We start from the raw sequence: 20,254 nt of genomic DNA, 5'->3' as shown, positions 1-20,254 counted from the left end.
CTCACTATAACCTGGCTATAGAGACACGCCCGTTCGAGAGGCGTCGTTACACCTTTAACACACCTCAGGATGTGGAGAACTACTGGTTCGATCTGCTGTGTGTGTGTCTCAACACTCCTCTAGGTAACACACACACACATACACACACATTATTATTAAAATGTCTTGGAGTAATCTAACTCTGTTATTAACACACAGGTGTGATTCGTCCTCGTAGCCGTACCGGTGAGGGAGATGCAGAGACAGAAGAGGCGGAGCCTGACGCTACCGTGGGAACAGTCCGTTATGACAGCCTGCAGTACACACTAAAGTGAGAGTGGTAGCATTTAGCATTTCCTCTTTCTGTATTAATGTGTTCTGTGATCGTCAGAACTGAGAACAGTTCTACCTCCTGTGGAACGTCGGGTTTGGTTAAGTGTGGTTGTGCTTTTTTTTAATTCGGTTGATCAGAGGTGGCTGTGAGGTCGTGGATGATGGTGTAACCCCAGGCGACGGGAAGGGGGCGGGAGGATTAGACTCCTCCTTCTTCAGTCACCTGAAACGTAACTGGATCTGGACCACTTACCTGCTCAACAAACCCAAGAAGGTGAGACTCATACAGTACCCTAACGTAAGGAGCAGAAAGAGAGTAGAGCGCATAAACTACACAATGACCCAAATGTTGTAATGAACAGTTGTTGTGTAAGTGTTACTGTTGTTATTTTTGTAGTAATGTTGTATTAACGTTATAGTAACTAGTAATGTTGTAGTAATGTAGTAGTAGTTGTATTAATGTTATAATAACAGTCGTAATGTGTGGATGTTGTCCCCTCAGCCTGGAGACAGTCACGCTGTGCGTCTGAGGAACCTGCTGTCCAAACACCCCTTCCCCAAATCTGCGTGTGCAGGTCAGTAGACACGTCTATTACTATTTGTAGTCCGGTCTTTAATGACATCAGTGATGTCTTTATTGTTTCTCTCTCTCTCTCTCTCTCTCGCTCTCTCTCTGTCGCCGTGTGTAACTGTCAGTGATTCAGGGTGGTGGTCCTCTGCCTCCCCCTGCTGTTCTGGAGGAGGAGGTGCAGGTCGGAGTGGAACCAAGCTCAAGGAACCAACAGGTGCGCGGAGGAAAGAGACAAAAACGCAAGAGGCAGAAGAAGGAAATCATCAGGCCGCCTAAAAAGAGGAGGAAATGTGAGAAAAACAGATATGAGATTTTTACACAGACAGTGTGTGTGAGAGAGAGACTGATGGAGAAAGAGAGAGAGCAGTAGAGTGAGACAGACTGAGGAAAAGGACAGAAACTGAGAGAAAGAAAGACTGAAGTGTATTTAGGAGTCAGAGAGTGAGACAAGCAAAAAAAAGGAGCGGAGAGACAGCAGTCTGGTGTAAATAAGTGTGTGTGTGTGTGTGTGTGTGTGTGTGTGTAGTGAGGAGGAAGAGCACGTGTCAGGATGATATAGACCGTAAAGCTCTGATGAGGATGACGAGACAGAGAGTGATGTGGACTCATCTGGAGGACAGCATCCTGATGTTGTGTAGAGTTGCCAGTCACTTCCTCAACCGCAAGGTACACACACACACACACACACACACACACACACACACCTCTGTACAAACATACATCTACACACAATGATACAGGATTGCATACACACAGTTATGTGTTCTGTAATTTGTGAATAGTTTTTTTTGTGTGTGTATGTGTGTGTGTGTGTGTGTGTAGATTAAGAAGCCATTTGTGGGGTGGAACGTGGTGCGTGATATTCTGCACAGAGACCTGGAACTGTCTCTGGATAAAACGTCTCTCTCAGTCAGCCGACGTTCACGCTACATCATGAAGAACCCGCAGACCCAACTGAACTACAGGTACAAACTACAGAACCCTCTAGAACATCACTGCACATAAACTACAGAACCCTCTAGAACATCACTGCACATAAACTACAGAACCCTCTAGAACATTACTGCACATAAACTACAGAACCCTCTAGAACATTACTGCACATAAACTACAGAACCCTCTAGAACATTACTGCACATAAACTACAGAACCCTCTAGAACATTACTGCATATAAACTACAGAACCCTCTAGAACATTACTGCACATAAACTACAGAACCCTCTAGAACTAATGCTAACTGTTGATAAACTACAGATAGTGTGTAGAACTCGAGAGTAAACTGCAGATTCTTTCAGAAACTACCACACTTACGGATAAACTACAGTCATCTAGAACACTAATTACAATGACCAAAAAACTGTAGAACCCTTTAGAACCCAAAACAAATCCAACAGTCCAAAAGAATCCATCACACCTGCATGAGCATTAGTGTCCTCAATACCTGTCTGAACAAACCACAGAACCCACGCATGCAGATCCAACACAACTACAGCAAAGCTACAGAAGCTGTGTGTGTGTGTGTGTGTGTGTGTGTGTGTGTGTGTGTGTGTGTGTGTGTGTGTGTGTGTGTGTGTGTAGGATTTGCCTGGCTGAAGTGTATCAGGATAAAGCTTTGGTTGAGGAGTTCATGAACAGAACCAACAACTACACAGAACCGACGGTGAGTCTGCACAGTGTGTGTGTGTGTGTGTGTGTGTGTGTGTGTGTGTGTGTGTGTGTGTGAGAGAGAGAGAGAGAGACTGCTTAAAGAATGTGTAATGATTTGTTTTGCTAACTGTGTGTGTGTGTGTGTGTGTGTGTGTGTGTGTTAAAGGTGTGTGCTAAGGAGTTTAATGAGTTTGTGAGCGCTCTCAGGAAGAAGTTCAACTCCAGCTGTGGTTCTAGTGAGGTCGTTCTTCCAGACACCAAAGAGGAACTCTTTAACAAGTACCACACACACACACACACACACACACACACACACACATACTTGTCAAAACAGGAAATTATACTATTTTCTGATTTTATCTGTTTGTCCCTCCAGGTTTAAAGTTTACACTATTGGTGATGAGTCAGCGGGGACCAAGGATGTGCTGAACAGGTGTGTGTGTGTGTGTGTGTTTGTGTGTGTGTGTGTGTGTGTGTGAGAGAGAGAGACTCGTGGGTTTGACCCTGTACGATGTGCAGTCTCTGTAGTTTTGGGTTCTGACAGGGTCTTTGGGACGTTGGTAGGGCAGCCTCCACCGTATAGGTTTATGTGGAGGGTATCTCTGTACACCGTTCTCCTGTAGATAGCTCGTCTTTGGGCTCACATAACCTGGTTTCAGTTTCTTAAAGTGTGCGAGGCGCCCCAATCCGGCTGGTTCTCCGGTGTGGAGTTTACCTCTGGTTTTGGAGTCCCTTTGCCAATCCCCCTTTGAACCATTGGAGGGGGCAGGATTTAGGTGGAAGTCATCATATGCAGCTTTTCTTCTGGATGTAATGGATGTATCTGTGGTTCTGTGAATTCTGGATGAGTGGCAGAGTTCCTGGTCAGTCGGAGTGTGAGAGAAGACACTCTGAGCTGCAGTGTCAATATCACCTCCGCTCAGATCACATGACTGTGTTGGTATTTATTTTCTTGACCTGTCTGGCTGGTGCTGTGATCATCCGCTACTGTAGCACCGTCTCTGAATACACATATACATCCAGAATACACAGAACCACGGGGACATCTGTAACTGGCGTTTTTAAAAATCATTTACGTGGCACAGTCTGTGTGAACAAGCTATTGCTATGGAAACGATATCGTATTTGTTTGGATTTGTTGTAGTGAGGAGGATATTCACACTCTGGTGCTGAACAATCTGATCCAGAGCACACTCGTCCTCTCCAACACGCAAATAAAGGCCTGCCAGGCTTTTCAGGTACACACACACACTCTATAATGTTTTCATACACCACTGCAGAATAATTTTATTACGGAATAGTCTTTAATAATAATCAGATTTTTCATCCTCTTCTCTCTCTCTCTCTCTCTCTCTCTCTCAGTCTTTCTCTCTCTACAGTAAATATAACCAGGAGGTCCTACAGCAGGTCTTCCTCAGCTGTAAGAAGCGAGGTCTGTTGAACCGTCGCCGAGCCAACAAGGTCCTCGGCCCCAAGAAGAGCCGAGCCGTCCCCTGCCTGCCCATGTCCTATCAGCTGTCTCAGCATTACTACAGGTCCCGCCCACTCGTGCTCAGACTCCACCTTTCAGACAAAGAGAAACCATCTCTATGACTCTGTCTCTCAACGGATGTCATTCATTAGGTTTCCTTATAGGGTCTTCACTTCCTGAAGTTTTTTTTTTTATAAAGGAGAAACCCCCCATAGAACCCTTTTTCTTCTCTGTGTAACTGTAAAATTAGAAAAGATGTATTTTTAATGATAATATTTTAATTAAATGTTATATATATATTCTCTCTCTCTCTGTGTGTGTGCAGGTATTTCTCCTGGCGTTTCCCGAGTATGCTGTATAATGACGTGTATGATCTTCTGGAGGCTCTGGGTCAGAAAGGACCAGTGGACCGACCCAACACCTTCTCCTTCCAGATAGAGAAAGCAAGGGATGAGGGAGAGCAGGAGAGTGGAGGAGGAAGACGAGGAGGAGTGGAAGATGGGGACGAGTGTCTGGCCCCCCCCGGTGACGTGGAGGACATGCTGGTGTTCTCCATGGACTCTGCAGGAGGAGCAGCGGTGTGCTGTCTCACATTACTGACCCTGGGCCTGATGAGCGTGGACGTATCCATACCACAGCAGATCGTCGTGGTGGACAGCACACTGGTGGATAACGAGGTGGTCAAGAGGTAACACACACACACACACACACACACACACACACACACATACATATATATATAAATATATATATATATATATATATATATATATATATATATATATATATATATATATATATATATATATATGAAAAGAAAAACAAAAACAGACAGAAAAGGAAAGAAAGCTGCCATGTTGAAATGACATCAGGTAATTCTGACTGTGTGTGTATGTTAGCATCACTAAAGAGCTGGATGAGGAGGAAGAGGAGGAAGGTGGAGCTCGGTTGGAGGTGAAGGCTCACCAGGCGTCTCACACTAACTACCTGCTGATGAAGGGATATTTCGTCCCTGGAATCATCAGCCTGAGGAGCATCACGTCTACTGAACACATCGCAGTCAACGCCTGCAGCCTGCGCATCCGCCTGCGCAGCACACACACACACACTCTGTTCACACCGAGCGGTGAGACATACACACACACACACACACACACACACAAACACACCCCTATAGTTCTTAGTTTACAGGTCACTAAAGAAATTTTTCTCTCTCTCTCTCCTTCTCACTATCTCTCTCTGTCTCTCTCTCTCTCTCTCTCTCTCTCTCCTTCTCTGTTTCTCACTCTCTCCTCTCTCTCCTTCTCTCTCTCTCTCTCCTCTCTCCTTCTCTCTCCTCTCTCCTTCTCTCTCCTCTCTCTCTCTGTCTCCTCTCACTCTCTCTCTCTCTCTCTCTCTCTCTCTCTCTCTCTCTCTCTCTCTCTCAGACAGTTCATTGTTTTCCACTCCCTCTCTTCCCTCCTCTGTCTCTCGTATGATTGATCGGCAGCGTGCGAGTAGGCGGAACTTCCTGGAGGAATGCGTGTCCATTTTGGGTTACAGCAGTGAGGATGTGGAGGCTGTGCAGGAGGTCATGGTCACCGTGGAAACGGGAAAGGAGTTCGGCATCGACCTGCAGGACTTGTACAGGGAATGCACACACCTGCAACAGGTGGAGAAGGGGCGGAGCAAAACGCTGCAGCAGTACATCCAGGTGAACAAGAGGGAGAATATAGGAGTGTGTGTGAAAGATGTAACATATATGTATATACTGTATGTAATGTGTGTGTGTGTGTGTGTGTGTGTGTGTGTGTGTGTGTGTGTGTGTGTGTGTGTGTGTGTGTGTTTAGGATCTGTTAGACTCTGAGAAGGTGTTGGAGGTGGGCGCGCTCTCTCCACGCCTGGTCTGCATGGACTTCGCTGTTCCATGGCTGCTGGAGTGCCCCAAAGTGTCTGAAGAGCTATGCCCTCTCCCCCAAGATACCACACCCACCACCACTGAGATCACTCCAGAAGCTCCGCCCTCCTCCTCAGATCTCACCCCTGAGGCTCTGCCTACTTCACACAAGCCACCACTAAAGAGACCGTTAGATCAGCCGGACGATGGTGATGTCCCTCCTTTCAAGAGACCTGCCAAGGAGACTGTTGCTATGGAGACCGGGGAATCCAGTGCAGAAGATGGCGGGGTTAAAACATCTCCTCCGGATCCACCCACTTCTGATAAAGAGGAAATGGTGCACAGTGACGATGTGTCGACGTCGCGCAGGTGTGACAGTTTAATTAAAGAGGAAAACGTACTGCAGACCCAAGGTGTGTGTGTGTGTGTGTGTTGATTTAATATACAGTAAACCGTACAGTTACTCCACATTGATGAGTGTTAGTGCTGTACTGTATGTAAGTGATGTATTTTTGTGTCTCATTAATTGTATAGGTGGAGAGAATGCTGAGAGCTCAGAGGAGGAGGAGTAAGTCTCAGTTCCCACCCCTAAATGTCCTGATAATAATTATTCTGTATATTCAGAATTACAGAAATAATATATTCATAATATATTCAATATATAACATTGAGGGGATCACCCCCACAATAATACTTGTTTAATATAGCAGGTACTAGACCCTAATACTGCAGTGTGGGTATGGTGGGTATAGAAATATTTTTATGTAAACATGACCATTCCATTTCCTGGACCGGTGTGTTCACTCATTGGGTGTGTGTGTGTGTGTGTGTGTTTGAGTGTGTTGAGGTTTGTAGCTCGTCCGTGGCGTGTCGTGGATGGCTCTCTGAACAGGCCTGTGTGTAAGGGGATGTTAGAGGCCCTGCTTTTACACATCATGACACACCCCGGTGTTCCTGAACCGACACTACTGCAGCATTACACCGGGGTTCTCCAGCCCATGGTCATCCTGGATCTGCTAAAGGTAACACACACACATGTGCGCACACACACACACCCACCCCTGTTGAACCCAGCTAGCCGTCCCTCACTTATGTGTTTATTTTTTCCCCCAAGGTTCTTGAAGAGTTGGGGTGTGTAATAAAGCGTTTTACAGTTAATCGGCCCAAAGCGTCTCTGTTTTCCAGCCCTGGCATTCCCAAGGTGAAAGGTCACGGAGAGGTCAGTGTGATGGAGGATGCGGTGGCGTTTTATGAGCCCACAGTGGACTGCAGTTTAAGAATCTCTAAGCTCTTTCCTCATGAGTCCAGCTGGAACAGATGGGTGCAGCTGTGTGCACGCTGACCACAAACACGCACATACACACACACACACACACACACACACACACACACACACACACACACACACTCATTCAAGTCCAACATGTTTTTATTTAATGTAATTGTGTGTATAATCGAAGCTACTTGTGATTTTCTGCAGCACGTATGTAAAGACGGTTGGTTGAGTTTGTTTGCCGTGATTAGCACTCATCATATTTTTATTTATTCTGCTTTACGAATGTTTCAGTGGATTTTTTAAATAAACATATTTGAAACATTTTCAGATTAAAGTGTGATACTTTATTGAAACATTGCTGGAATGTTGGAGTTTACAGTACTCATGCTCAGAAGAAGACAATTGATGCTGTAATCTTGTTGAGCTGTAGATCTGTCTCCATGTTGTGTCCTAAACCTGCATATATTATTGAATTGGTTTGGAATCTGAGTCACATGTCTCAGCTGTGAAGCATGACAGGAATTCCAAACTTGGCTCATATTTAAGTCTTGACCTCTTTAAGTAATGGTGCCAATATGAAGAAATTGGAGAAAATCAAAGTTTTGGGCCAAATTTGACTCCCTCAATTCTTCCCCACATTCCCAGGGCAGGTTACGGAGGTCCAGACTTGGACAGGAATGCAGGTTTGGTGCTCCTGTCTGGTTTGGTGCTCCAAAGCTGAGCTATGAGGCTCAGATTCCAACCAGTTCCAGTCAGTATACTTCAAATATGCACAAATGTAAACATCGTAAACAGTTGATGTTGGTAAATCATCAAATTAAACCCTTTCCGGAAGTTTACATGCAAGTGTTTGTTTAAAAGGAGTGCAAGTGCATTTTAAAGGGCAGATGCAGTTTAACACATCAAGAAGATTTTCTTCCAGTATTTATCTTTGATCAAGAAGAGAAAGTGTGGAGGGATATTTTATTATCATTATACAACTAATCTGAGTTTAAATTTCAGGTACAGACTAGACTATAAGGAAGGAGAACCTCAGAGTTTATGACGTAATGTGGTTGTTGCTGCAGGAATTTGATGTTTTCCGAGGTGTGAGTTTGAGTTTTACGGGGTGTTTAGGAGCCAGAAGTCCAGTGTCTTTCAGCTCCAGAGGAACCTTTAGATTAGAAAACAATAGTTACTGTGATTGACAAGAATATTACCTGCAAAGTGATTTCTTTAATATAGTAGGTTAAGCAGTTCTGTGTCAGCATCAGCGTTGGTGACATTAAACAGATTAATGATAGAAGATCCTGACCTTCGTTTCCTCAGAAAGACTGATGTCGAATTTCTGCAGTATCTCAACCACAGCCAGCTTCATGGCCACAAGGGCAAACCTCATCCCGATGCAGTTTCTGGGTCCTAAACCAAACGGCATGTACGCATACTGCTCGATGCTCTTCTTATTCTCCTGAGTGAACCTGAAACAATATGGGGGATCAACAAACTAAAAGTTTGTTAAAGTGCAAATACACAAGTGTGAGACGAGTGCAGGGGTATAAATACACAGAAGAAAAGAATAAATACACAGCACATGGTCTGTAATCTGTAAACTAGTTGGTAGTGGTGCAGCAGGAGTGGGTATATCTGAGCAGTTCCCGTACCACATGGTGAGACAGCTGGTCAGGATGCTCTCTATCGTCCCAATGTAGCTTTTGACTCTCTCCATAGTTGTTCCTTTGATGTGCAGTGGTCCATTTGGGTTCTCCTGAACTCGACAATCATCTCTTTAGTCTTATCGACATTAAGAGCGAGATTGTTGTCTCTACACCCGTCTAGATGGAGGTGGTCAGACCCAGCAGGCTCAGCTTTGTTGTCAGTTGTAGGATGATTGTGTTGAATGCTGAACTGAAGTCTATGAACAGCATCTTTACATAGTGGCTCTTTTTGTCCAAATGGGCGAGAGAAAGATGGTATGGCGTTCTCTGTTGAGCGGTTGGGACGGTAGGAGTACTGAAATGGGTCCTGTGTGGTGGGAAGACTGCTTGTTATGTGTTTAATGACCAGCTGCTCGAAACACTTCATAATGATAGGTGTGAGTACAACAGATGATGGTCATCTTGAAGCACACAGGGATGACTGCTTGGCTCAGGGAAACTTGCTGGTATAGTCAATCACTCCCAGTCCTAGTGCTTTCCAAGGCAGAACATCCACAGACAATGACGCTTCTGTTTTTGTACACTATATTTAGTCCCCTAGCTCATGAGTACATCTACTTCCCAAATTGGGAAACGATTAACTATTTGTAGGATTCTCTCAAAAGCTTTGTAAGGTTCATATAACAGGTGAAAGAAAAGAAAATTAATCAGAAGATAATTGTGAAGTGGATTAAAACAGCTGTTATGAGGTCAGCTACACCTATAGAAGCGAATTTACATTTGCACATTCTGTAACATCACATAACTTTTTGTTTTATGGAAATAAATGAACAGAGTTGTATTGTAAGTTCCTCACACAGTAGATGCTGCATAATAAATGACTGCAATTAATCAGGATCATAAAAAAAACAACCTGCAGGGCCTTGTTCTTCCTGCCTTAGGTTAAGTTGCCTTCTGGAGCGAGCTTCATCATGGAGGAGATGTGTAAAAAACTCAGAGAAACTAATCCTGTTCTAATAGGGCTAGTCAATTTCTAAAATAGTGGACCAGTGGAATCTTGTTTATGAAATGAATTAGAACTGACCGAATAATTTCCCATCACGGGTTGCACAGTGGCTTAGTGGTGAGCACGTTCACCGCACACCTCACACCTCCAGGGTCGAGGGTTCGATTCCCACCGTGGCCCTCTGTGTGTGTGTGTACGGAGTTTGCATGTTCTCCCCGTGCTGTGGGGGTTTCCTGTGGGGGTTTCCTCCGGGTACTCTGGTTTCCTCCCCCAGTCCAAAGACATGCAAGCTGATTGGCGTGTCCAAAGTGTCAAAGTATCCGAAGTGTATGAATGGGTGTGTGAGTGTGTATGTGATTGTGCCCTGTGATGGACTGGCACCCTGTCCAGGGTGTACCCCGCCTTCTGCCCGATTCTCCCTGGGATAGGCTCCAGGTTCCCCGTGACCCTGAAAAGGATAAGCGGTATAGAAGATGGATGGATTTCCCATCACAGTTCTTGAAAGATTGCTTCGTACCTCTCAGGGTTGAAGGTCTCTGGATCAGGCCAGTGTTCAGGGTCCCTATGTAGGGCGTAAGTGGGGACCAAGACTACGGTGTCCTTTGGGATGGTAAGGCCATTTATCTCAACAGTTTTCTTGCAGACTCTTTCCAGACGAACAGCAACTGGGTACAACCTGAGCGACTCGTTCATCACAGCGTCCAGATAATCCATGTTCATGACAGAGTCATAATCAACTTCGGCCTGAAAACCAAAAGACAAGACATGGATAAGTGAGACTGAAACAGCCAGAGTCTCTGTGTCAACTCTGTATCGTTTCTAAACATGTTTCATAACTTTAGAACTTGAGCCAATCACCTTATTGGGGAAAGTTTCATCGATTTCTTCCTGTAGTTTCTTCATCGTGTCTGGATTACTGGCCAGATTGTAGAAGAGAAACGTCAGCGTGCTGCTGCTCGTCTCATAACCAGCAAAGATGAAGATCATGGACTGGGACAGGATCTCATGATCATTTAGACCTTAAGACATCAAACACACACACACACACACACACACACACACACACACACACACACACACACACACACAAATAAATCATGCATGAGGATGCTCTGGCCTGATTTTAGACCAATTGCCCTATTTGTGTGATTTTAGAGTTTTGAGTTCTATATTCATTGCTGCACATGTTTCTATTCTAGTCTACTTCCTTCTTCTCTGCTTTCATCTGATGTCACTATCCCACACACTAAATTTCTGAACATTGTCATGCTTTATCCGGATTGGTCAACAAGAGCAATTTCTCCTACGTCTCTGTAATCCAAGCCGAACCCTACGGAATTAAATCAACAAAACCAAATAAATCCCCAGTGGGACACTCGAAACCAGTGCTGTTTGTTCACTGAAATGTTATCTTCCTGGGAACAAAGGAAAAGATTGGAAAGTAGAGAACTGGAGAGACTTCCTGCACCGTATTGAGTGAAGTTATTTCGATTTGCGGCTTTGCTTCATCATAATTAATTTGTATAGAATTGATCTTCATGACCTCCATTATCTCAGAACAGAACAGAAGAACAGAATAATGATATTGACTGAGAGATTTTTTTACTAGAGGAAAATACCTTTGTTTGTCTCTTTGCCGTTCTGATCGTCTTTTTCTGATTTCTGAGAATCGATCATCAGCTGCATGAAGTCCACTCGTCTCTGCAGAAAGTCAGAGACACAAATGTATGCATGTAACCATCTTCCCTGAGAAGGGAACGAGACGTTTCGTGAGCTCCACGCTCTGGGAAGCGCCCTCGTGTGTGACCGGCATCTGAAACTTGTTTAACATCATACCTATTTATAGGCCTGCTGTGATCAGGTGACGTGGCAATTAAGCATGTCGCATGATATATAAATGACACCTGAGAACCACGCCGTCAGCCTCTATTATCTGATGTGAAGACGCAATTCACAGGCATGCCCCAGTATGACAAAGCTATGCAACGTCTCATTCCCTTCTCAGGGAACAGGGTTACATGCATAACCCAGACATTCCCTTTCAAAGGGAACTCCACGTTACGTTAGCACAACGCTGTGGGAACGAGAATACCCACTCTGTCATACCGAGGGTACAACCTGTTCAAAAAGACCCGAGTCCGAGGGTCACTGCAAGACACTCGAGCCGGGGCAGAATGAATATCCAGGCTGTAATATCGAATGAATATGTGTGGCGTAGACCTCGCAGCAGCACACACATCCTGTAAGGATATCCCTTTGGACAAAGCCTTCGAGGAGGCGACCCCCCTAGTGGAATGAGCCCTCATGCCTAGAGGCGTAGCGAGACTGCGCACCTCAAAAGCGATAGAGATTGCTTCCACTATACAATTAGAGATATGCTGCTTCGACACAGCATCTCCTCTACTGTTGCAGCAGGTGCATTTTCTCTTTTTCTGGTGTGAGGAATGGAGGAGAGCAGAAAGCCTGCAACACAACAGGCTGGGCAGCAGATGTAGGCACTTTAGGAATATAATCCGGCCTAGTGTGACCTGAGTCTAGAAACTGGGGACACCTCCAAATTCTTAGAACACGTAGGCATCGCTGTGTGACACTGAGAGTCAGAGGTTTTGTCCTCGGACGAAACCCCCGACTTTTCAACCACGACTGAAACGGTCTCATGTGGAATAGGCCCAACGGTATGACGTTGTCTGCTGCTGCCATAAGCCCAACAGTTTCTCATAAAGACTGGAGGGGATATCCAGATCCAGCTTTATCTTGCTCAATGTTGATAGGATTGACTCTACGAGTGTTGGGGATAGAAACACCCTCATCGTAATAGAATCCTTATAACCCCTAGAAAAGTTGTCCACCACACTGGAGAAAGCATACTTTTCTTGATGTTCAACCTGAGCCCCAAGCTCTTCATGTGGGTGAGAACAACATCACGATGTTGAACGGCCAGTTCCCTGGATCGTGCTAGAATTAACCAGTCATCCACGTAGTTTAGTACACAGATGCCCTGAAGTTGCAAGGGAGCCAGAGCAGCATCCATGCACTTTGTGAAGTTGCAAGGAGATAAAGCTAACCCGAAGGGAAGAACCCGATATTGGTATGTGTTACCTTCAAATGCAAACCTCATGAACTTCCTGTGACTGGGTGAGCTTTCTATGTGGAAATATGCATCTTTTAGATCTATCGTCACAAACCAGTCCTCAAACTGGATCTGTGGCACAATAAGTTTGAGCGTCAGCATCTTGAATCTGTATGTCCAAAGAGTACGGTTCAGATGATGCAGATATAAAATTGGCTGCATACTCTCATCTTTTTTGCAGACCAGGAAATAATGGCTGTAAAAACCTCCCTCCTTCAGGGAATGGGGTACATGTTCTATGGCTCTATGTGCTCACCTCTGAACCAGGGGGGTCAAGCTCTGAACTGGACCTGGTAACCCTTTTCTATGGTAGACAGAACCCATGGAGACACATTTGGCAGTAGTTTCCACGCTGCCAGACAGTCTTTTAGTAACGTTAACTTTTCCACATTCTATTGGAGGGAAAGCATCAGATTTTCGTTGCCCTCTGACAGTTCGCTGACAAAACTTGGGACAGCCTTGGCTAGGGGAGGGCCTACAGTAGTACTGGGGGCTCACTTCCCTAACAAGCTCAAGTCCCCTGAGACGTCCCTCGGTGGCCCATCAGGACTGCTTCTTCCTTGCCTGCTTGGCTTTTATGATCATTCTCAGATCTGGCCTATTTGCAGGCTGCGATTGTGGCCGCCCGGTCCCCCTGGCTCTCCACAGAGGGAAGTGGGCCGCCACACTTGCCTTCTGTGCCTCCCTCACAGTAGCGCTGGTCCAGCTTCCACTCATGGATGCCCAGTCGAGCTCGACACGTCAGGGAATTAACTGACTGAACTGACTGCCGTTTGCTGTTTTGCTTCGTGAAACCTGTCGCTGATGGAATTAACCGTGTGGCTGAACAGGCTGGAAGGTTTAACAGAGGCATCCAGCAAGGAGACCTTATCTTTGTCCCCCATCCCTGAAAGGTTGAGCCATAGGTGCCTCTTCGCCACAACCAAGCTATCGACTAAATGGCCGATATGACAGGCCGTTTGCTTGGTCGCCCGGAGCTGCCTAATTGTAAAGCATTCACAATGCTCACAGTCAGCCCCAGTCACAAATGAGGGCGCTCCCATAGCGTTGTGCTAACGCAACATGGAGTTCCCTTTGAAAGGGAATAAAACCTCAATAAAACCTCAATAGTGTCTAAAGTGTGTAAAGGGTTTTATGTCTTTTTAGTTGTACCTTATGATCTTGAGCCACACGTTCAGACTTGATCTTTTGCAGGGAGGCGTAAAAGAAATCAGTCACCGCGGTCGGGAAAAAGGCCAAATCCATTTTCTCCAACACTGGCCCGATAAAGGGGAACAGCACTATTAGAAAAAAGAAAGAGAATGTTAAACATCTCATTGTAACTACAAACATAATTATTAATGCAGATCTGAATATTAAGTGTCTGGAATTAGGTTTGTCTTATTATATTGTGAAGTAATATTAATCTCAAATTACAGACAGCGAGGAACAGAGGGTTGAATAAGCTAAACTTCAGCATTTTCTTGATGTTGGATACGAAGGGATCTTTGGGGTTGTTCAGGGAGTCGATATCGACACTAAACGCTGTGCTCGTCACCACATCCATACTGTACGCTCCGAAAAACCTAAAATGATCAAAAACACCATCAAATCAAAGCAACACAACACTGATCTGGTGTGAGTCATGTGCTGCATCAGCGTGTATTTATTTACTCTTTAATATCTGCTGATTCTCCTCGTTCTGACGTCTTCTGCAGATTTTCAACCAACGAGCGAGAATGAGACTTCATGATTCCAAACATCTGAGAAACAGGAAATAACATCCACTGTTAATGTAAGGTGATGGACTGTTAGACATGAGATAGTGATCTATAGGTTACACAGAATTATTTTTCCAGTGTCCAAACAGACACAGCTAATAAACGGTGTGCATGCGGCACAAATCCAAGCTCCCTGATCCTTTCATTCCATCATCCCACCAAACTCTAATGGGCAGCCAGTCTCTCTCTCTCTCTCTCACACACACACACACACACACACACACCTCCTTCAGTCTGCTGCTGGTGAAGGATGGAGAGAGAACACTCCTGATTCTCCTCCAGATCTCGTCCTCGGCGATGTTCAAGGCGTCGTACAGAGGACCGTTTAGACGGAAATTCTGAGCAAAATGAAAAAAAATGATGCTTTAAACTCAAGATCTAATAGTTTTATATGTGAAGTTATTAGTGTGTATGTCACTCTGGCTTTGTGCTGCTGAAAGAACAGATGTTTGTCAAAGTATTGTTTGGGTTTTTTTAGAAAGATTTTATTACCGTGATTTATCAATGAAGAATTCATTTATTCAAATTATGAATGCTTTAAAGTAAGACTTTAAAACTCTCAGCCATAAAAAGATAAATAAATTCATACAGCAGTGCAACAAGTGAATTCATAACAGCTTTTCAGTCCAAATTTTTAGTTTAGTTTTTATTTCTTATTTCTTTGTTGACACCATGGTCCACCTGTCTCTCCATCTGTCTCTCCATCTGTCTCTCCATCTGTCTCTCCATCTGTCTCTCCATCTGTCTCTCCTTCTGTCTCTCCTTCTGTCTCTCCTTCTGTCCATATGTCTCTCTCTCTCTCTCTCTCTCTCTCTCTCTCAGTCTGTCTGTCTCTCTCTCAGTCTGTCTGTCTCTCTCTCTCTCTCTCTCTCAGTCTGTCTGTCTCTCTCTCAGTCTGTCTGTCTCTCTCTCTCTCAGTCTGTCTGTCTGTCTGTCTCTCTCTCAGTCTGTCTGTCTCTCTCTCTGTCTGTCTGTCAGTGTTAAGTGTAAGAGTGTGATCTCACTCTGCGGTTGGTGAAGAGAGAGTAACACTCTTTAATCAGGACGGTTCTGATGATCTCTGTGTCCATGATACAAAGGGCCGGCTGTCTCGCGTCGTATATACTGCAAACAGAAACCTTTAGAATCACAAACACTTTCTGTTTAAGGTGAATTTCCCCCAAAAAAACAAACAAACAAACAAACAAACAAACAAACAAACAAACAAAGCACTATCCATGAACATGAAACAGTAAAACATGCGGGTTAGTAAAGTGCTAGCTACGTTTGGGACAGTGTATGGGTCATTCCTACAATCCGGTGCCTTTAACATCCCCAGTACAGATCATGGTATTTATTATATAAAATGTTAAACAATATCATTTATAAAAGTCTCACTATAATAATTTACACTTTTTAAATGTTAAACATTATGCAGTCGACCCCAATAAATAAGTGTATACAGTTCACACAGTGTGTATTCCTCACACACTCGAGGTTTTCGCATGTCCCTAGGGGTGTGTGTTGTGTTTTTGTGGTGAGATATGAGGTATAATCATAAAGTTTCAGTCTTTTAATATTGTTTAAAAGTTTTGTTCATGTCCTCTCTGAACCAGAGAGCTGTTTCCTCAGTGGGACTCACTTGATCAGTGTTTATGGGGGTTTTCACATGTCCCTGAAGTTACTGTCCCCCCTGTTATATCTGACTGCTGTCTCTTTAAAATAAGAGCCATCTTGTGTATTGACATCATTTCCTGGAGCTCACTTAATCTTTTGGAGGAAGGTAAGTGACTAACTCGTCTTAATGACTGTTGTATTCTCATTTTGTCCTTATCTAACCGTAACATGTCCACCCCGTTAGGAGAAGTGTGAGAAGAGCAAACACATTTCATAATTTAAAAATGAACACATTTTAAAAAGCGTAAATGTATGTGTTTGATTGCAGATTTATGTCAGCCTGGCGTTGCAGTGGGTAATGGATAACTTTATGGCAGAAAGGCGTCCTTGTTACCCAAAGGTCTAACAGCATGGACATCAAAATAGTGTATCTGTGAAGTGCATGTGTGTTTTTATAGCTTTATTATTCAGTCTGTTGGAATGATGGCAGAAATATTAGAGTGATATTAAGTGTGCATCTTTTTTTTTTTTTTAAATGCCTCAGCCTGTAAATAAATGGTCATTACAAATGGATAGATTAACATGGAAGTACAGTCTGCTTCAACTAAGTATTAGTTTAGGGATGTGCACACCTAAACAACCAGGTTATTGTACTTTATTTATTTGTTTTGAATACCCCCCCCCCACCCCTTAAAATGATTGTTACTGTTTTCCCACTTTAATTAACATGTTAAAATTTCACAATAAAGGTAGAAAAGGTTCTGACATGATTTATCTTGTTTGAATTTTTTTTTTCCATTTCATTTACAAAAAGCTGCCATTTTAACAGGGGTGTGTAGACTTTTTACATCCGCTATATTGTCTTTAATTTAATGAAGTTAATAGACATAATTCATTTTCTGTTGTAAATTATTGCTTAAAAGGAGGCCCAAGCATGTACCATGAAAAATGATCAACTACTAGAATGCATTTTTATCTAAAACAAAAATGTGAAATCATGTGCCGATGAGAAATCAAACACACAGTTCATAAAATATCTATTTTTAAAAGAAAAGAATAAGTAAAAACCATTTTAAAGTTGTAAAGGGACAGATTAACTCTCAGATATTGTCTGTGCTGCACATACATTTAAATCACAAGACTTTTAAGCTGTGTATGACCCTGGATGACCCTAACAGGGTGGACATCCTTACTGTCATCACATTCTGAGAAGCAGTTGAGTGCATTACAGAACACTGGGCTGTGTTCTGTGTTAACAGGGTATAAAGTAAACAGAACACACACACTCACCCCCAAACCCTGCCGTACTTCTGAAAACACTCCATATCAAAATGATGCATTCCCTAAAAATCAGTGAAAGATGTTCTGTAAGTAACACTGACACTGAGTTTATCATTTAATGCAGTTTTTATAGGATAATGTTTACGGTATAATAATAATAATAATAATAATAATAATAATAATAATAATAATAATATAAACTCACCTTACGATATTCTAACATGTTTCCGAAAAATGGTACCGGTTTAGGACCAGGAACTCCCAAACGCTTAAAGACACTGTGTGGCCAGTACCCGTACCTGAAAACAACACATTACAGGAGAACAGTTTACACTCCATATAATCAACATTATGAAGAGAAAAACACAGTGAGGTAGAGGTAAAATACTGATAACACTGATACTGATACTGATATGGAGGCGCTGTACATGATCCACTGTCCATTAGATAGAACTGTTGCTATGGCTACGTCACAGCTCTCTCTTTTTTAAATTAAAACACACAGTGGTGAGTAAATCATTAACAGGAACAGCAATGCTTCAACTCTTTACCTGCGATTCACCTGGTCACTCACACTCACCTCCGCTGCTGAGTTTACTCTAAATTACTGCCTTTCATTACACATGGTAGAGATAAACGTATAGAATTAAACATATAGAGTCAAGATGTATGGAATTAAACATATAGACTTAGAGTTAAATGTATAAAGTTAAATGTGTAGAGTTAATTACTTACAGAGATAAAAATATAAACACATGCTTAAACATAAATGTGTGAAGTTAAATAATAATAATAATAATAAGTATGTATGTAAATATGTAGAGTTGAGCGTATAGAGTTAAACAGATTTGAGACAGGGTGAGTGTGAAATATAAACAAACAGCTTCAGGGTTTCTCAGTTAGACCTTAATCACTTCTAATAGTAATAATAATAATAAAACTAATAAAAATAAACAGTAAAAAAGGTTTAATGCCCGTCCCCTGAATATCTATATATATATTGTATGTGTATATATGGTTGACAAAAAACAGTGTATTTTATGGACAAATAAATGAAATTCCAAACAACAACTACACAAAATATAATTATAAATATTGTTGGGAAAACTCTCTGTTCTCTATTCCCTCAGATATGTATAAGTATGTTTAGGTTAAAGTTTAATCTCTGTCTCTTTACTTTTCTAGACCTGTCTGTTGTGTACATGCCAGTTAACATGTCACCATAGGAACGTTTCTGTTAGGCGAACCATACCATCATACCATATACGGTCAACAACTGCTATACTTTCTTGTAGTGCCTAAGATGTTTTCATGTATGTGGCTAGACAGTTCAACTGCCATATTATTTCAACATCAGTGCGCCTGTGCACGGCTATTTTGCCTATATAACCCTCTGTGAATCTGCAATAAACCAGACGTCTCTTTGAACTGCTCTGGTTGCCAGTGTGTTCATTTAGACTCTCCAGGCCTGCACACTCTCCGTGGTAAACCACATGCGCTAGTTTTTCTTTTGAGTAACTACACTAAGAGGCGGAAAGGCTGACGGAGGAAAGAGTGAAGATAAAGTTGTTATTTGCTTTAGCCTAACAATTATATAAGTTATATAAATAAACAGTGGAGAAAATCTATATCAAATTTTGAAAGGGTGTGCAAACTTTTAAACTGATCTGGTATATTTTTATTAGTAATTTAAAAAAGAATGTCTGTGAAATCTAACTCAATAAAAATCCTGGGATAAATTCCTAGCTCAAGGTGAAGGTTTCCGAAGAGAATATAACAAACAATAACAAGAAACTAAATGAAAGAAACAATAATGAATAAATTAGACTGAACTTCAACTGAATGAAATAGTTGTGTGTTAATGATCTAAAGGAGGGGTGTGGTTTTATATAAGAGATTATATAACAGGTTATATAAAGATTATATATATCAAAGAGATTTCGATGAGATGAGGTGGTTGTCCTCATACAGTCCTGAGGGTGTACAAACTTTTTCACACTTCATTATTTTCTGTCACTGACCGTGAGATAAAGTGAAATGTGAATCAGCACTTACAGCAGGATCAGACTGATGAGGATCACGATCAGAGCCCACGTCTCCGCCGAAAAACTCCACCAATACGCCATCCTGATTAGTAGTAGTGTTAGAATTAGTAGTAGTAGTAGTGTTAGTAGTAGTAGTAGTAGTAGTGTTAGTAGTAGTAGTAGTAGTGTTAGTAGTAGTGTTAGTAGTAGTAGTAGTAGTAGTGTTAGTAGTAGTGTTAGTAGTAGTAGTAGTAGTAGTAGTAGTAGTGTTAGTAGTAGTAGTAGTAGTAGTAGTGTTAGTAGTAGTAGTAGTAGTGTTAGTAGTAGTGTTAGTAGTAGTAGTAGTAGTAGTGTTAGTAGTAGTGTTAGTAGTAGTAGTAGTAGTAGTAGTAGTAGTGTTAGTAGTAGTGTTAGTAGTAGTGGTAGTAGTAGTAGTAGTGTTAGTAGTAGTGTTAGTAGTAATGTTAGTAGTAGTAGTAGTAGTGTTAGTAGTAGTGTTAGTAGTAGTGGTAGTAGTAGTAGTAGTAGTAGTAGTGGTTAGTGGTATGTGAAATCCAGAGACGCTGCAGTCGGAGGTTCATGTATTGTTTGTATGAAAGTGTGTGTGTGTGAGAGAGAGAGAGAGGAGGAGAGCTGTAACAGAACACAGTTAACCCTCCCACTCCAGAT

At 42.6% G+C, this 20,254-nt stretch overlaps 2 protein-coding genes across 4 annotated transcripts in view; one reads left to right on the top strand and one right to left on the bottom strand.

The window, feature by feature from the left end:
- Positions 1-7,477, top strand: part of LOC108258728 (general transcription factor 3C polypeptide 1) — a 17,590-nt gene extending 10,113 nt beyond the window's left edge. The window contains exons 19-37 of one of the 2 annotated variants that reach the window (XM_017457567.3): positions 1-123; positions 199-310; positions 451-586; positions 815-887; positions 1,009-1,173; positions 1,410-1,549; positions 1,706-1,848; positions 2,463-2,544; positions 2,698-2,810; positions 2,908-2,964; positions 3,676-3,769; positions 3,894-4,066; positions 4,328-4,690; positions 4,902-5,128; positions 5,430-5,695; positions 5,832-6,291; positions 6,413-6,446; positions 6,717-6,900; positions 6,993-7,477. The exon at positions 1-123 is cut by the window's left edge and continues 55 nt beyond it. In XM_017457567.3, the coding sequence (XP_017313056.1) occupies positions 1-123; positions 199-310; positions 451-586; positions 815-887; positions 1,009-1,173; positions 1,410-1,549; positions 1,706-1,848; positions 2,463-2,544; positions 2,698-2,810; positions 2,908-2,964; positions 3,676-3,769; positions 3,894-4,066; positions 4,328-4,690; positions 4,902-5,128; positions 5,430-5,695; positions 5,832-6,291; positions 6,413-6,446; positions 6,717-6,900; positions 6,993-7,220 (3,173 nt within the window). In that variant the 3' untranslated portion in view covers positions 7,221-7,477. Of the gene's footprint in view, positions 124-198; positions 311-450; positions 587-814; positions 888-1,008; positions 1,174-1,409; positions 1,550-1,705; positions 1,849-2,462; positions 2,545-2,697; positions 2,811-2,907; positions 2,965-3,675; positions 3,770-3,893; positions 4,067-4,327; positions 4,691-4,901; positions 5,129-5,429; positions 5,696-5,831; positions 6,292-6,412; positions 6,447-6,716; positions 6,901-6,992 lie in introns of those variants that run through there. The other variant, XM_047151419.2, reaches the window with a different exon arrangement.
- Positions 7,476-20,254, bottom strand: LOC108258762 (cytochrome P450 3A30). 2 transcript variants are annotated; one of them, XM_053676247.1, is made up of 13 exons: positions 19,617-20,142; positions 17,767-17,860; positions 17,571-17,623; positions 15,689-15,788; positions 14,909-15,022; positions 14,578-14,666; positions 14,341-14,489; positions 14,077-14,204; positions 11,414-11,495; positions 10,653-10,813; positions 10,312-10,538; positions 8,449-8,611; positions 7,476-8,307 (listed from the first exon to the last, which is right to left on the bottom strand). In XM_053676247.1, the coding sequence occupies exons 1-13, from the start codon at positions 19,685-19,687 to the stop codon at positions 8,194-8,196; spliced, it is 1,545 nt and encodes a 514-aa protein (XP_053532222.1). In that variant the 5' UTR covers positions 19,688-20,142; the 3' UTR covers positions 7,476-8,193. The 2 variants fall into 2 exon arrangements, with proteins under 2 accessions (XP_053532222.1, XP_053532221.1); XM_053676246.1 differs by lacking the exons at positions 7,476-8,307; positions 8,449-8,611 and adding an exon at positions 8,618-10,242 and having other exon boundaries at positions 19,617-20,254.

The sequence above is a fragment of the Ictalurus punctatus genome, chromosome 26 (genome assembly GCF_001660625.3).
Source record: "Ictalurus punctatus breed USDA103 chromosome 26, Coco_2.0, whole genome shotgun sequence".
Classification (NCBI taxonomy): domain Eukaryota; kingdom Metazoa; phylum Chordata; class Actinopteri; order Siluriformes; family Ictaluridae; genus Ictalurus; species Ictalurus punctatus.
This window is presented reverse-complemented; position numbering and strand designations above follow the sequence as displayed.

Coding starts and splice junctions, on each gene's coding strand:
- LOC108258762 (XM_053676246.1), bottom strand. CDS start 19,687: ATGGCGTATTGGTGGAGTTTTTCGGCGGAGACGTGGGCTCTGATCGTG. Junction 14,205..14,340: donor CCCTCTGTTCCTCGCTGTCT/GTAATTTGAGAT, acceptor TTTTTCTAATAG/TGCTGTTCCCCTTTATCGGG. Junction 10,814..11,413: donor CGGCAAAGAGACAAACAAAG/GTATTTTCCTCT, acceptor TGATGTCTTAAG/GTCTAAATGATCATGAGATC.